Source organism: Chelon labrosus (assembly GCF_963514085.1).
Source record: "Chelon labrosus genome assembly, chromosome: 5".
Taxonomy (NCBI): Eukaryota; Metazoa; Chordata; class Actinopteri; order Mugiliformes; family Mugilidae; genus Chelon; species Chelon labrosus.
In genome coordinates this window covers 22,993,852-23,010,555 of record NC_140341.1, presented here as the reverse complement: position 1 = coordinate 23,010,555, position 16,704 = coordinate 22,993,852, and the positions used below count along the sequence as shown (strand labels likewise).

At 40.3% G+C, this 16,704-nt stretch overlaps 2 protein-coding genes across 2 annotated transcripts; one reads left to right on the top strand and one right to left on the bottom strand.

Moving 5' to 3' along the window:
• Positions 1 to 3,380: 3,380 nt before the first annotated feature.
• On the bottom strand, positions 3,381 to 13,027 carry gtf2e1 (general transcription factor IIE, polypeptide 1, alpha). The gene is made up of 6 exons (XM_084544727.1): positions 12,853 to 13,027; positions 11,988 to 12,283; positions 11,748 to 11,905; positions 7,632 to 7,827; positions 7,164 to 7,399; positions 3,381 to 5,272 (listed from the first exon to the last, which is right to left on the bottom strand). Exons 2-6 carry the CDS (start codon positions 12,275 to 12,277, stop codon positions 4,806 to 4,808), a joined length of 1,347 nt encoding a protein of 448 aa, XP_084400853.1. The 5' UTR covers positions 12,278 to 12,283; positions 12,853 to 13,027; the 3' UTR covers positions 3,381 to 4,805.
• A 111-nt stretch (positions 13,028 to 13,138) lies between these two features.
• On the top strand, positions 13,139 to 16,659 carry rabl3 (RAB, member of RAS oncogene family-like 3). The gene is made up of 8 exons (XM_084544651.1): positions 13,139 to 13,296; positions 13,923 to 14,014; positions 14,216 to 14,345; positions 14,430 to 14,544; positions 14,694 to 14,844; positions 15,243 to 15,314; positions 16,307 to 16,345; positions 16,525 to 16,659. The coding sequence occupies exons 1-8, from the start codon at positions 13,251 to 13,253 to the stop codon at positions 16,579 to 16,581; spliced, it is 702 nt and encodes a 233-aa protein (XP_084400777.1). The 5' UTR covers positions 13,139 to 13,250; the 3' UTR covers positions 16,582 to 16,659.
• The last annotated feature ends 45 nt before the right edge of the window (positions 16,660 to 16,704 follow it).

Genomic DNA, 16,704 nt, shown 5'->3' with positions numbered 1-16,704 from the left:
ATCCAATCACAAGCAACCCGCTGAAAGTGACACCCGAGATTTTAAATGCGGCTCAAGATCACACTCTGTATGCAAATAAATACCAACATCATTTGGGTCACAGTAGAATATTTTAACAGCTGCACTAATTGTTGAGTGTGCGCTATGACATCAAGACTCAATGACACAAAGCATGGGACAAGTTGTGAAGTCTCTCTCACACAACGAAAAAACACATGGTACGTACAGTACATTGAGTTATTTGTTGATCTCTGGCCTGATGTTGGTATCTTAGATACCTGCACAAAGCTCAGATTATACCTGAACCCTGGCAGCTTCCATACAAACAATAATTTAACTGCTGTACTGTTTGAAGTAGTGACAGAAAAACTAATTATAGTAAAAGGTAAATACGTAAAATACGTTTTGTATATTAATGTTTTTCAGGATGGAATAACAGTTTTCAGGTCAAATGTGGTCCGAGATCCGATCACTAAAATGCATCCCGGGCGTTTTCATACCGGTACCTTAAAGGTTAAATGAAATGTACATATGTTGTTCCTGGTACTGCAAACTATATCAGAAATACCACCTTCGCTAAAGTCAAACATTAAAAAGCTGCTAAAATCAAAGATTTACGTTTATTTTTCGTATTTTTCTACCTAGCTTGCTAGCTAGCGAGTCACCGAATTGAAGTGACGTCATCGACTACGTCACCGAGTTGGTCGGATCCTTCAGCTATTGAAGAGGGTGAAGCATTTCTGATGAAAATTAAATCGAAAGACGCGTCAAGTCCGTTACGAATGCATTTGGTTGCGCTTACGATACGGGGTGGGAGTAGTGGTACCGCTACGAGTGGAAGAAGTTGGGGGAGTCGGTGGTTTGGGGAATAGAAACTGAACTGACTGAAATAGTAATGCGATGTGCATAAATATTATTTGTCCTACTGCTGCTGTCGTTTATTTAGAACATATTGGTCCCGAATTAAATCAGTGAACCGGACCAATCCCAAATGTTTACTGTGATCTGATAGTGATTAAATTCCAGGGTGATAGAAAAAAGTCACGCTCCTCTGTGTTCATCTTTCACTGCCTTTTGCTATATCCGTATTTCACTATATTTAACGACCTTTATATTTAACTGTGTTTTTCACTAAATGTATCTTTCACTATTTGACTAAAACGATCTTCCTTTTCCACCATCTATCTTTTGATATCTATCTTTATCAAGCTCTCTTCTCTCTATAACTGTCTACCGCAATCGGAATTGCCAAGCCAACCAACTCGCTGACGTCACGGGACATAGTACGGCAAGATGGCGGCACCCATGCTAAAAAACATAACGGCATTTTCTCTTTATATGCTAACGTTTGTCATGTGTGTTCTATATTGTTGTTAAGAGCGGAACCCAATCTATCAAATGCTGTTTACTTGATTGACGGCTTCATTCCCCCTTTAAACTAGTCACTTGTGATCGGATTACTCAAATAACCAGGTCTGAACAGGGGCCTCTGGTCAATGCCTTCTCTCTCACTAACAGCCATGACCTTCCAACTATAGGAAGAAGGGTGGAGCAGTGGGAGTGACACTTGAAACCTGATTTGAGCACATGGACACCACGTACAGCAATTGGTATGTGAGCTAACAAACAAGGCACATTTTGCACATTCCACTTAATGTTAAACAGCATACAAAAATAAAAATAAAAAACATTAAGGTAACAAACTGAAAAAATTGGGGTCTGTTAAGACTGAAGACACTGTAATTAAGACACTATAATTATGGTGAACCACAACCTGACTGAATACGGACAAAAGCGGAACACCAGAAATGTTTTGCTTACTCCAAGAACAAAGATGATAAAATAATAATAATTTAATCACAGCTGACTCAAACCGTTGTGTGTGCAGTTTAAACTTACCAATGAATGTCCTGGCGAGCTCCATCCAAACGTTTCCTCAATCACACCAGCCAACCTCTTAACAAACTTCTCCTTGAGGCCTACTGAATCATTTTTAAAATGCGTCAGCAAAACACTTTAAACTGATGGTAACCTGATCAGTAGGTCTGTATTTAGCCAATTACATGATGATGTGGAAAAGTATTCCATGATAGAACTTAATGCCGTTTGGATTTTTTATTTCTTTTTTTTGAGTCTGCACCCAGTGACCCTCAGTGATGCTGCACTTTAAGGTGTTTCACACTGACTTCACTTCCAAACAGTGGTGGTTGTTGATGCTTGGTCGTAACAGAGACCACTGGCCTAAAGCACCGTCTCATCACATGCTTCATCGTCTCCAAGCACTGAGGCAGTCTTGATGCGATAATGGTGCACACGTGAGACATGTCACAGTTCCTATGACTGATCCCCGCAGGTCCACACGTCTGGAAGGCTCACTTACTTATCCAGGAGAAGCCATTACACAGACACTGCATTGGCTTTTCTTTTACACTCTGAAATGTGAGCTATAAAACAACATATTGTACATATATGCACTCTTTGTGTGTGTGTGTGTTGTGCATTGTGCAATTGCAGCCTCTAGTGGGTGGCTGCAATGTAAAGGCTGGAATATGAGGTAAGATTTGTATGGTACAAATCTTACTGAACAATATCATACTGCAGTAAAACTATACCAGCTAAAACAAAACAACTACCAAAGAAACAAATATAAAATAATTCATATCCTTGAGCGTTGCAGGGATGCATTCATTCATTATCAATTATTTTACTCCAATAGTCACTATCCGACAAGGAATCAGTGGCTGGGAAGCTAAAAGCGGGCACCGGTGACAGGTGTAGCATTTGACGTTTTATTTAAAAAGGCCTCCTCTGTGCAAATGCCAGGCCCGCGCCAGTGTTCAGACTGTGGCTCCGAGGTGACATTTGTCCCATTATGAGTAGGTGACCCAGTGCCGTAGGTTACTGTGGTTACATCAAAGCAGTCATTATTTAGAAAACGACATAACAAAATAGCCTATACTCTGCTGGAACGCATCTGGAGGAGAAATGGGTTGTGTTTGCCCGGTAGGAAGTGCCTCAATAAATAATGTCACCTGGACAAGACCCGATTAGACAGGAAAGGTCTCAGTGGGAAGATTTGACCAGGCAGTGGAATGATATAAGGTGCTTGTTTTTTTCCCGTCATTTATAGCGTAATGTTGCAGGATTTTTCATGATTTTGTACATGAAAATGTTCCTGTCATTTTGTCACCCTTAGAAAATTGATTTTAAGAAATATCCACCATAATAACTTGTTGTAAGTTTACCTTCATAAATTCATTTTTTTTTTGTTTTTGTTTTCTTTTTTTTTTTTTTAACAGTGAATCATTTGACACCCACCGATCCACTAATACTGAATGGAAGCAACAGGTAAAACTATAAATTTGAATCAAACATCAAGAAATTGTCAATGTTTTAATTTCAAAAATCAATTTGGAACACAAAAGGGTATATAAAAAAAACAAACAATCTATCACGACAGTGGAATTTATCTTTTGTTATATGTCATCTCAAAATTTTAACCAACAGATCCTACGTAAGAAGAATACTGTGAATGTGAGGTTTACTTGCAAATTATTCTGGGATACAATTTAAAAGTTGCACTCTCACTACAGCCACTGTCATGTTAAGAAGGAGTGTTAGTGGGGCCCATACTTTAATCTTCTGAGTTGCTTCCTAGAGAACGCTTGCTTTTATCAGCCTGTTACAGTCGTCAGCCTGACTCCACACACTGATTACATTTTCGTGTGTATGGATGTTCTGGGGTATCTTTTTATTACAGAAGGCTCAAAATAACAAATGTTTCACTGTTTACCCATATCTTCTTACTCTCCGTTATTTGCCTTTTAATTCCAGTCTGTTAACTTGTTCCAGAAAAGCAGAAAGTGTTCAGGCTCTGAACTTGTCTACACAGGCAGCACAGTGAAAGCAGCAGCAGCTTTTTCAGTCCTCCTTGGTGCGTCAGTCCCAGTACTGCCATGTGCTCAGAAATCTTCTGGCATGTTCGCACAGCCCAAACTTACGCACTTACGGCAATACATGAAAACCAACCTGGAGCATTAGATTTATGCTTGTGTGTAGACAGCTGTATTGATGAAAATAGAGGAGTATTCCTCCCATCCACTGTATGAGAATGTAATTATTTTAAAACATGGCTTAAACACAATCAGTGCTGACAAACTGTTAAAGTACAGATACACGAAATGGACATTGAAAAAGGAAACAAAGGCCAACTGTTCTATCACCTTGTGTCTGGAGCAAAAAGGTTGCATTTAAACACACAGCAAAGGCTGCAGCCAGTGGCCTGAGAGAACATGGAATCTGTGCTTCCGCGGAAGGAAATAACTCTTCACACCAGCAGGTGGCAGTAGTCTGTATTTCTCATCCAAAACAGGATTAAGAAGAGAGGATTTGGCCGGGAGGCAAGAAGAGCTAAAAACCATTGTACAGAGCTGGGCTACCCTGAATCATGCCCATCAGTTGGTCAGAGATACTCCCCTGATACCGGTTAAAGGCCGACTGTCAGCTTAATGTCAACCCTTAAAGCAATTAAACAGCCGGAAAATAACTAATTGGCACTCAGCAACTACCTACCTCCTTTCTGGTTTGGTAACTTTCAAAAATACTTGGGAAAAAATACTACATGTGTGGTCACTTTGGCAACACCGTCAAAGCATATCCTTGGTTCCTTTAATGAAGCCGACTATAAATACTTCTACAGTGCACCCAAATTTTGTTAGATATCCCCGCTGACAGTGACAGCAGAAGCAGCCATCAAGTCGTTTCTCTAAGTGTAATTGTATGTACATACAATTTAAAGTGCGTGTTTAGAAGTACATGTCTTGGAAGAGGTTTCGTCCCATTTCAATGTAGGCCTCTTTCTCCTGTGCAGACATCTGCCCCACCAGCTCTGGCCTCTGGCTCACCTCTCTGTACGAGAACGGCCGACCTCCCACCGTCACCATCGGCTCATCCCCCACCTCCTCGAACATATCATCGTCCTCTTCCTCGTCGTCCTCGTCGGCCCGACGATGAGCTGCTGTCGCAAGGGGAGGAGCCGCGGGAGAGTTGTCATCTGATTCACTGGTGTCGCTGTCCGAGTCGCTGGCGTTGGCCGTGGCCGAGGCCAGACCCCTGGCGGCGGCGCTCGCTCCACCACCAGCACCTGCTCCCGCTCCTGCAGCACCTCTCTTCTCGTGGATAAGCAGAGTGCGTATCACTTCCTCGTTCTCATCCGCCTGACCGACTCCATGACCCGCTATTCCATCCTGGGCTCCGGGTGCAACATCACCACCTGTGAAAGCAAAGAAATTACATTAATATTTAAAATCCTTCTTATTCAGAGCAAACATCAAATCAACGAACACATAGGAAAATACTGATTGATCATAGAATAACCTATTCAAACAAAAAGGCAAAACTCTCACCCAAACCTGCTAGTATGCATCGTAACAAAAGCAGCCACACATTTTTATACCAACGTACAGCAGATCCAATACATAAAGATCAAACCATTTGAAAGATGAGAAGTGCATGCTGACGTCAAAGCTATCACAAACGGTAGAGGCAGGAGTGGGTGATGTGAGACAGTTGGTGCAGGCTGATGTAGAGACTTGTCCCTGCATTTCCTCTCATTCAGATTCTCCAATTATCACCTCCACCTCTTTAAATCATTTGAAACTCAAATCTAAATTCTTAGCCGGTGCCGACTATCATTTTGAAATGAGAAATGTCATGGTTCAGATTACAGGAGGAAATCTAATTATTTTTTATTTCTACCTAAAACTTTTCTGTTGATGAGTGCGTGTGCCATCTGTAGGCTGGTGTCTTGACTTTGGGGTTCTTCTCTTTAGCCAGTTGTGACACATCTGCTTCACAGGTCACATTTTCCTCAAATATTCTGAATGCACTTGCCTTGAAAAAAATACTTCTTGCAGGCGGCGTTATAAATAAAAGTCTACTTAAATTGTGCAGTGTTTTGATGATGACATGTCTGTTTCCAAGCTCCAAAGGGCAACAAGATCATTACAGACAGACACACCTCAGAGACAGGACGTTTGGAAGGCATAATTCATGCAATTTCCACAAGAATGGACTTTATTAATGAGCAATCCTTGCTCAGCCATACACTAATCAAGTTCCTGATTATTTCAATTAAGCAATTACGGTTCAGTGGAGTCTGGCCAGGTCTGATTGCCGCATGCCCTTGGGCGCAGGAGCGATATGAGCATAAGTTAGCTTGTTGAAGAACCACTCTGACAGAGGGAAATAACCTGGGTTGACCTATAATAGCCAGTTTCCACTACAAAGACAGCAGGGATTGAAATTAAAGGTCAAAAAAGAGCAGCAAAAGATGTGGTGTCTGCGTTCGGCCCTTTTTTGCAGTCCATTCCATTCCCACTCTTACTATTTTCTGAAAAGCCCAGCGTGTCCAACAAGTCCCACCAAGGTGAAGCACCACAATTTAGGATTAACCACAGGGAAAACAACAGCTGAGAGCGGGAGCCCAGTCAATGTTAAATTTATTGTCCTGTGATTCTGACAGAGTGGGAGAGCTAAAGATTAAGGCAGAAAATATACTTGAAATAGAAAGACAATTGCAGATAATTATGGCAGTACTTGGGGTTGTGTATTAATCCAACTTATCTTCAGCAGCTGGCTAGTTTAATATTTATTGTGTGGAACAGGTTTTATATTTTATGGTGGCCCATTTTCATCTATTGAGGCTTGATGGATTCAGTGCAATGACTAGTGTTTTTATAAGAGCAAAAAGCCTGTATGATAAAAGAATGTTTTTAATAAATAATTCAATTACAAGCTAGCTTTCTTGCGTCAAAGCCTTGGTGCAAAGCGTATTTGTGGGAGCCTTTTAAAAGGTCACTACATATACTATGGATGTGTCCTTGGAGAAATTCTCTCCTTGAACTACCGAGGTTGGATGAAAAGATGGCCAGACCATTGTATGAACTAAAGAGCATAAACAAACCTGCAAACAAGAAAAAGGTTATATTTAAATTGACACAAATGCAGAGTCTGAACACAAATCAATAGCTTTTACTTTATCACACAATCACTTAAATTTCATTAAAGTCATATTAGACAGACTTTTCCACAAAGAGAATAATGTTAAAGACAGACAAATTCTAGACAATGTGTTTGAGTGGTGCCGGGCACACTTCACTTACGGTTCTTGAGCATGTCAGGCTCGCTGTATGCACCCTGAACGGTGCTCTGGGTCAACCAGACGGGCCTTTCTTTGGGTGCCTTGCCCTCACTGGCCTGCTTCTGCTGGCCGTCCTGCTCCTCCATACTGATAACCACATTCTGGGTGTACAGGTCAGCGTAAGATGATCCCTTGGTGGACCAGGCTTCGCGGTGTGGGCCTGCGAGGTTTGCTCCAGACGCTGCAGCACGTTCGCGGCTAAAGGAAAGATTCAACAAATAACCTTTTTTAAAAAATAAATAAATAAATCAACAGCTAAATTGGGTGTGTGGAAAGTAAAAAAAATATATAATTTAAACTGCACATTCTGGTGTGAACTCTTGTTTGTTGTCGGAAAAGTTGTCTCAGGATGTGACTCAGAAACACCAGTGTGACCCACACAGAGCTGCTAATAAGTGGTCTGCAGCTGTGACACTTGTTAGAAACACACCTCTGTTTGAGAGCGGGGATCTCCGTAGGTTCTGGCTCCAGCAGGTCATGGGACAAGTTGACGTCTTCTGTCTCACGTAGCAGCACGTAGATGGGCTCGATCTGCTCATTAAAACGAGCCACCAGTGTCCTGGCGTCGGGACAAACCGACTCATCCTCCTCTACCTCCGTTTGGCAGAAGGTACAGCGAAATGTACCTGTGGGTACAGAAAGTTCTCAGGTTACCCATAAGATACTGCCAGTTAAAGTATCTAAATGTATGCCACTGTAAGCCCATATTGTGTTTTCTCTGCCTTTGTTTCACTTTTAAGACTGGGGGGTTTGTAACCAATTCAGTGATTCAGTGGTTGCCCAGGCTATAGCTAAGCAGTGTGTGGGTAACAACGCCTATTGTTTAATTGCTGCACATAGACAAGATGCCTAATGGTCAAGTGATTTCTACTATCTCACAATACTTCATCAAATACAACACAGTGATTACAGACAAAGCAGTAGCTACAATTCAAGGCCAAACTAACATGTTGGCAGACTAAGTCAGAACATGGCAACGTTTGTCATGATGGTTTAAGTTTGAAGTATGCTTTTGGTGATGTGCAGTACAAGCTCAAACTGTCTAAGGCTCAGAAGACTGGAAAAGAGGCATACCAATGTAAAGCCAACTACTTCATGTTTTTTTCTTTAGTCTAGACAAAAGGAATATAATAAATAATAGTTTTATGTTGTACTACTACCTTTTTGTATTTTGGCCAAAAATTGCTCTGTCTACCTGGGCCATTACTCAATAACTTAATGTGGACCTTAGAGGGCTACACATGTTGGGAAACAGTTCTCCAGCATTTGCTGTGTGGATACAAAAGCAATACCCAGCAGGGCATCTACTCAGACGTAAGCAGAAATTAGTTTATTCCACTGTGATGATGTTTTTCCCTGGGGATAATTTCATAAATTGTATTATATTTGCGAGGGCTTTGGGAAATTGTGTGCACTGCGCACACACACCCCTATGCCTCCTACCAGTAAGCGAAGGGCATGCTCGACCATCTGCTTCTCTGGCTGATTTCAGTTTCTGTAATGGGAGCTGTTCCAGCATTAGCACAGACCCCATGTCTGCTTTGTGTCTATGTGTGTATGAGAGGGAAATAAAGTGTGTGAGGGGGAGGAGATGAATGTGAGTAAGAGAGGATGTGAAAGAAAACTAAATATGATGGAAAACAGTCACGAATAAAATGAAACAAAATCGTGGCTAATGACTCAGTAGCCTGGATCTTGGTAAATCTACACCATTTGCATGTGTAGCAAAATAAATGAAAGAATGCAAATATGACTGCTTCCTATAATAAAAGTGGCATGATGAAAACTTCTGATATTCGTTTTTGTTTCAACCTTAGATGTCCTGATATTTGCATTGCTGCATGTCAAAAACAAACCTTAGAGGGCACAAAAGGACTGAAGAGAAATCAAGAAAGTTTTGTTCAGAGCTATAAAACATTTTTCCAAAAAGCTTGACCACCTAACACGTCAGGTGAAATGAGTACAAACATTCACACAGTGCTAGCGCAATGTGAAAATTCAGAGCTGTGGGCTTTTGTCTCTCCTTCGCAGGTCAGAATGAGCTGGAAGACCAGCAGTGTCATTTCCTATCCGTGTGAGGTCACGCTGAGTGTTGCTGGCCCTGCAGAGGCAACCGGTCCATCAGACTAGCACGCAAGCTGCAGGTATTCATTTTGTCAGCCTGTGTCAGGGTGCAGAGTTACTGCATCACAGCAAGAACTGATACCCACTGAGATATGTTGAAACAAGAGATTGAACAAGTGCATGGGAATTGGCAAGAGGAAGATGCTGACGACTCCAGAGCTATTTATTTATCAAATGTGGACTTATTGTAGATTTTGACTTAGGGGTATTTCAACAGTAAAGCTGTAAGAGGATCTGGGAGGTCCATTCTATTATACTACTTCCACTATTCTACAATAATAATCCCTATTTTATTTACTTATATGCCTTTAAAGCTTGTCTAGCCCAGAATACTAGAAAATGAAGATAAAATGCCTGCAAAGTTCATTACATTAATGAATGCAATGAATTCCAAATCAGTAAGTCTACAGACTATTTATAATAATGAACACAAACATCTGTTCATCCAATTAAGATGTATAGAAATGAAAATATTTGCTCAAAAGTACATTAGATTTTATTTTCAACGCTTGTGTGCCTCTGTGTATCCTAGCAACAGCGCTGGATGACCGACAATCTGCACCTCATTCTGTCAGACTGTACAATTAATGCGGTTTATGAATGAACAGTTTGATGAAGGCAAGCTGTCCATACAAATACCGAACATATGAAATTATAATCACAAGGACAATATGCTTCTGCAGCACCACTGTGTCGTATAAAATATGATTTTAAGTGCATTTTTCACAATCAACATATAGCCAGCTTAGAGATCCACATTATCGACAGACTACTTCAATTTTTCCACTTGGTAAGTTTAAATTCATTAATACGCCTTGTTCTCTGACCCTCTTATGTGCTATGTTTCCTGGTAGTTAAGAGTGAACTGGACTCATAATAAACAGTTGAGTTGTATCTTGCTTAATGTTTAGCACTCAGTGTAGGTTACCTTTTTTTTCTCTTGTAAACATAAACACAGATACAGACTAAGCGCAAGGAACAAAGAGTGATTCAGTACCATCGGTTATGAGGGTGGAAAGCTATAGAATCGATAGCTGTATTTGTTCTATAGTATAGATGAACAAATACAGTCATGGCAGTTAACAGGTCTCATGTCATCTGGTAATGCAGCATTTTCACTCTTATCACTCTTATTCATCAGTAGACTAAACAGAGACACACGTAACGCAGAGTAAAAGATAAGTAGAATCAGATTTCCTGTTGCTACTTTTTGTACCGATAAATTATGATTTATCCTCACTGACAGAGGTCAGTCTGCAGAGCTGGACCTCTAAGGTGAACTTTCCACACGCTGCCAAGACTGACTCGACTCTGACATGGCAGAATGTTAATTTGCAGAAAACGTTTGCCTGCTGGCTTATAATGGGCCACTTAGCCTCAATTAAGGGTTGAATTAGCATCCGTCTAGTGATAATCGTGAACACAGAAGTGTTCTTCATCTTTAAAATCATCGATACAGCATTGATCATCATCACTGTTCAGTTTTTCGAGATGAAGTAGGAAATACACCAATATAAAATGGAATGGGGGGAGTATGGCGCCAATAGTCCATCAACAACATTAAATAAGTTAATGGACATGCATGTATAATGTATCATAACAGTCTTTTTAATAAGTACAATTATATTTATTGTGATTTTTGTCAAATCAGACTTTGTGTGTGCCCTGTTTTCGCAGACTCTGTTTTAATGTGTGTTTTCACTGCCATCTAGAGGTGAAATGCCTTGAACACCATAACAAAGTCAAACTGCGATCAACAAATCTCAGGGCAGATCCTTTCAAGGTTGGATCATGTATAAAGTGAAACAGTCCTATTCTACTTTTTTACCAGTCCCAGTTACAGCGTAAGAGGTCAGAGATGTTGGTAGTGTTAAACTACTTTTATTTCAGTATTGCGACAACATCTCCAGCAAACTGTCAGCAGACCCTTCATTGGCCCTCTGATTGGTCTGCTGACCACCAACCTGCCCTTTGTCAAGTCCTAATGTCCTAATGTTAATGATGCTGGGTTAGACAAACAATAGTTATATTGGTCTATTTCAACTGAACATCTGTCAGTCCTGAACACCTGACTTGGGATTGCAACTCAAAATTGTGATTCTTCAAAAATGAGAATTAAAGTGTGGGTATTGTGGAGGAAATAACCATACATAAAAACTGAAAAAAAGACTAGTACTTATCCAGTATAGGGCAATGTTAGCACATTTGCTAACTTTAGCTGTCACATCATGTTACCACTAGACTCTATGGACTGGACTCCATGAATGGACCCCCACATGACTATTGTTTGTCAAACCTTGTAACAGTAATGTATGCAATTATGGAGTTAAATGCATCTAACCATCATAACAAAACCATGATTCCTCAATACTACCAAAAGGAACAGCACTACTATTGTGCTTCAGAGATGCAGAATGTGTACCTGTCATTGGGTCAAAAAGCTGGTTGGCCTCTAGGTCAGTGAAGGTGGAGAAGCAGCAAGGGCAACGGAAGGAGGCCCGGTTGGTGTTGTCTCGCTCATCTGTCTCAATGCGCCTTCGCATGTGATCCAGTTTATACTTGACCACGTTGACCAGTACCCTAAAAAAAAGTTTGAGTGTTAACGTCCATCATCGGTTGCATGCAGGCAAACAAGCAAAAAAGCCAAAAATAATCATAAAACCTGTAGTTGATGAAGTAATAGTTGTGCCGTGTCGTCTTGCCATCAGGAGCCGTCTCCACTCTCATGCGGCACTTGACAAACTTGTCTGCTTTCAGAGTGTTGAGCACAGAGCGAAGCTGTTTGCGGTCGAACTTCAGCAGCTCCAGCATGTCCTCCTCGCGTACACAAGGGTTACGGATCAGCACATCCAGGGCCAAGGCATGTTCGACACCATAAAACCCCCTCACAACCTGCTTGGCCAAACGCTTCAGTGCAGCGGGGACCTCGGTCAGTAGCTCTGGTTCAATCATCTTTGGCTGTGGAGATAAAAGATTTGAGACAGAAGACAGCAACATCAGGAAACAAGGCTATGCCACAGACATCAGTCAGAGAACAGATCCCCAAGTTTAGGAGTAGGACTAGCTTACATTTAGAGGGAATTGTAAAACATGTTGATCCCAATTAATACATTGAATGCAGGTACCTGGACTAATGTTTCTTCCCATTTGCTAAAAACATATTGGCTCTGTTAAAATGGCTAACATCGTTTAAACATGAATCTAACTGTTTTATGCATACAAACACATAATTGTAACCAACACTGCTAAAGCTAACAGCACAGCAAGCTAAACCAACTAACGGGAGGTGACAACTTTATTCTTAGCGTATGCTTAGCGTTAGTTAGCTTAGCCGAACAATGACAGAAGCAATGCACCAAGTTAGCTACAGTTCAGGATAGTATACTTAACAAAGTTATAGCCATTTTGGTGGTTATTCTACCATCCGGCGCAATATTTATTATGAGCTGGAAGATGTTTCCGTATATTTTACAGTCAACATGAAGTTGGCTTACAGAAAACCCGTTAGTCATTCAACACAATCTTACCCGATAGTGCCCTTTGTTTCACTAATAAACTAAAGCCACCGCTTCTTTAAGTCATTGCAGAGCAACGTTATACGCTCACTTTGTCTCAGACACACACAGCTAAACTTTACTGGACACATATGCGCATCAAAATCTTAAAGCTAAATGTTTAGCTAACATGCTTCCCTCTATAAGAGAACAACCCCGGAAGTAAAACCCAGAACTGCAAGGAAAGCTACCGGCTCCACTTAGTAGCCAATAGAAGCAAAGATGTTTGATTGATGTAAAGCTTAACCAACAGAATTTCGCTATTTCAGATCCCGTCGTTTTTGTTAACCAATCAAATTAAAAAAAGAATATTTACATACGGGAATTTCATTGTTTTCTTCCGGGACACTTCCGGGACCCTGTCATCAAAAATGGCTTCACTTGACAGAGTAAAAGTACTAGTTTTGGGAGATTCTGGTAAGTTACAAATCGTTTTCACAGTCGTCACCCTGTGTATGTATATGTATTATTTTAAAGATATATGTTTATTCTGTTTCAATCTTGCCTGGGTCGCAAACCCTTAAATCTTAAATAGAAACACTGAAACTCATGCCAGCCTGCTGCAGTGGCTCTTTAAAACCTCAACATGTCATTTCTAATATTACCGATAAACGTCGACAAGGGACGCTTATTTTTGAGGTAATAGCAGCAGCTGTTGTAATGTGCCCACCTTAGGTCACTGACAACCCCAGCGATGCATTTGAGTACAAGAAGACTGTTTAGTATTAGACAGCAAATCATCACTAAAGGTGGAAATTGAAAACACAGCTCGTTAAGGATGTTTGCCGGTGTTATCCAGTGATCTGCTTTGGTGGAAACGAAGGACATATTACACTAACATGATTTGTGAATGGAGATTTGACATGCAATATCACATGTGCATAACTGATCTGTGTTTTAATTTTCTAGCAATCAGCAGTCGTAATTGCATGTATTTCTTGCATCAAGACTGAACCTGACTGAAAACGAACTCTTACTATGATTCACCAAATATTATTAAATATTGTGAAAATAAATATTCATCAATTTCATGTAATTTACAGGGGTGGGGAAGTCTTCTTTGGTCCATCTGCTATGCCAGAATCAAGTTTTAGGAAATCCATCTTGGACTGTTGGCTGCTCTGTGGATGTACGGGTAAGCAAGTTGAACACCTTATTTATATAAGCTAATTGGAATAACTTATTACTTAAGTCTAAAAGATGATAGGACAATGCTTGACACCAAAATCAATAAATCAGATTGTACTTTCTTGACAATATACGCCACCATTTACATGCATATGTAGCTTTAAACCATTTAAGTAACTGAAATGTTAAAATAATCATTCAACTGCAGGTTCAAGACTATAAAGAGGGAACACCAGAGGAGAAAACCTTCTACATTGAACTCTGGGATGTGGGAGGATCTGTTGGTAGTGCCAGCAGTGTCAAAAGCACAAGAGCAGTCTTCTACAATTCAGTTAATGGTAAAGTAGATTTTATATTATCATTTCCTGAAATGACAAGGTTTGGTATTCAGTTATGGTCTATCATTTTGTGAATTCTTTTAGGAATCATATTGGTACATGATTTGACGAACAAGAAGTCCTCTCAGAATCTCTACCGCTGGTCACTAGAAGCTTTGAACAAGGATTCCTCTCCAACAGGTGTCATCGTGTCAAATGGGTGAGGAGATTGTGATTTTTTTTATTTTCACGAATGTTTACACGCTGACACAGCTGCCAAAAACGGATTTATCGATGAGTTACTCAAAATGTTGCTTTTTAAGTCAAGTCTTTTTTTATATGTAACTTTTTATCATTTTCTGGCTGCAGTGACTACGACAGGGAGCAGTTTGCTGAGAACCCAGTGCCTTTACTGCTTATTGGAACCAAGTTTGACCAAATCCCAGAAAACAAACGCAGTGAAGTTCTCACCCGCACGGCTTTCCTGTCTGAAGACTTCAACGCGGAAGAGATCAATCTCGTAGGTCAACATTTTCATGTGTACAAGCTCTCACCTTAAGCTCCTATACATAAAATAATTAGCATAACTTGACCAATAAAGGTGAAGTTTTTGTATATAAGAAATGACACGTGTTGTAGTTGCTATAACTACTCATCAGGCTATTAAATATGGTTATTATCTCTAAAAAGACTCAAAGTAAGAGTGTGGCCTTCTCTGCTAAAATCTCTGACACTTAGTGGTGGTATTTAAAATAGACTTTGACAAATGGCACATTCTCACCAGGTTTGTTTTACTTTTCAGTAATATGAAAGAAGATACTGTATGATAACTTACATATTCTAAACATAAAGCTGTAAGTTATTACCTGGTAAAACCCACTTTTGTTTTGTGGCTAAAGTGCAATTTTGTTTGGCCAGGACTGTACCAACCCAAGATACCTCGCTGCAGGCACGTCAAACGCAGTGAAACTTAGCAGGTTCTTTGACAAGGTGAGAAACCTGACTTCCGTTTTGCAATGTTTAGTTATCGTCTTTGTTAAGCAGATTATTAGTCATGCATGTACACTTCCATGTCTGTGGTGAGGAGCATAAAATGTCAAATGTAGACAAGTGTCATTAAGAAAAATGATCTATTTGTCATCCATGTTTATCTTACTAAACTAGGAGAGATCACCATTGAACTTGATGACTTACTGCACATTAAGAATTTTCTTTACTACTGAATTGAAAAGTATGTCAATAATTGGAGGAAATTAAAAGAAACAAAACAAAAACTAGTCTGCTTTGTTTTTTGGAATAAAATGGTAAATAAATTATGTTTAAACATTCAAATTACGTATTATATACGTATTAAAATGTGCTCTAAGTTGTGTAATTTCCCATGGGCCGGCTGGCCTTTCTGTGTGGAGTTTGCATGTTCTCCCTGTGTCTGTGTGGGTTCTCTCCGGGTGCTCCGGCTTCCTCCCACCATCCAAAGACATGCTCATTAGGTTCATTGGTGATTCTAAATTGGCCGTAGGTGTGCGTGTGAGTGTGAATGGTTGTCTGTCTTTGTGTTGGCCCTGCGATGGACTGCCGACCTGTCCAGGGTGTACCCCTGCCTCTCGCCCGATGACAGCGGGGATAGGCTCCAGCAGACCCCCGTGACCCTTAACAGGACAAAACGGGTATAGAAGATGAATGAATGAATGTGTAATTTCCCAATAAAAGAAGTGTAGTAAATGGTAGCAAAAGAGACCAGTGCATAAAAATGCTTTTACTCGTTTCTCTGTCCTTAAATCATATGGCTCTGTAGAAATGGGAAGTACCCTAACATCACTTTGTTGTTGAGGAATTTAATGCCAACCTGAAAATTACATTTTTAAAATGATTAACTTTATCAGCTGGATATCTCCCAAAACGAGTGTTCCCAATATGATGTTCCTTCCTCCAGTGTACCTGTATGTGAGTTCTGTATTAAGGTGTCTTAATGTTCCTTACAGGTAATAGAGAAGAGATATTTCACAAGAGATCCGAGTCAGGTGAGTTTTGCATAGTTTATTTCTTTTACAAAAATTCAGATGAACAAATCCTGTGTTGTTTTGGTAAGGAAATTCTCACTTGTAAACGAAAATTTAGTATTGACTTATTAAGTTGGCTAGGTTGTAAATGTAAGGGGGACTATTGCTGTAACTGCACTTTCTTTCCACTTTGTCTGCAGATGACTGGTTTCACAGACAGAAAACGGTTCAACTTCAAAAGTCTACACTATGACTGAAAAGGCTTGAGTGTGACAGCAGCCTGTGGTTTGATCATGACATCTGTGAGATTTTATGCTACGTGTCAACCATCACACTCACTGAACACCCCACCCACCCCTTTTCTCACTAGTGCATACTTC

Excerpts from the sequence above, each read along its gene's own strand:
- gtf2e1 (XM_084544727.1), bottom strand. The coding sequence starts at position 12,277 with ATGATTGAACCAGAGCTACTGACCGAGGTCCCCGCTGCACTGAAGCGT. Across the intron at positions 11,906-11,987 it reads TATTACTTCATCAACTACAG|GGTACTGGTCAACGTGGTCA; the intron begins GTTTTATGATTA and ends ACTTTTTTTTAG. Across the intron at positions 7,400-7,631 it reads ATCCCCGCTCTCAAACAGAG|CCGCGAACGTGCTGCAGCGT; the intron begins GTGTGTTTCTAA and ends TCTTTCCTTTAG.
- rabl3 (XM_084544651.1), top strand. The coding sequence starts at position 13,251 with ATGGCTTCACTTGACAGAGTAAAAGTACTAGTTTTGGGAGATTCTG. Across the intron at positions 14,015-14,215 it reads GCTGCTCTGTGGATGTACGG|GTTCAAGACTATAAAGAGGG; the intron begins GTAAGCAAGTTG and ends ATTCAACTGCAG. Across the intron at positions 14,346-14,429 it reads CTTCTACAATTCAGTTAATG|GAATCATATTGGTACATGAT; the intron begins GTAAAGTAGATT and ends GAATTCTTTTAG.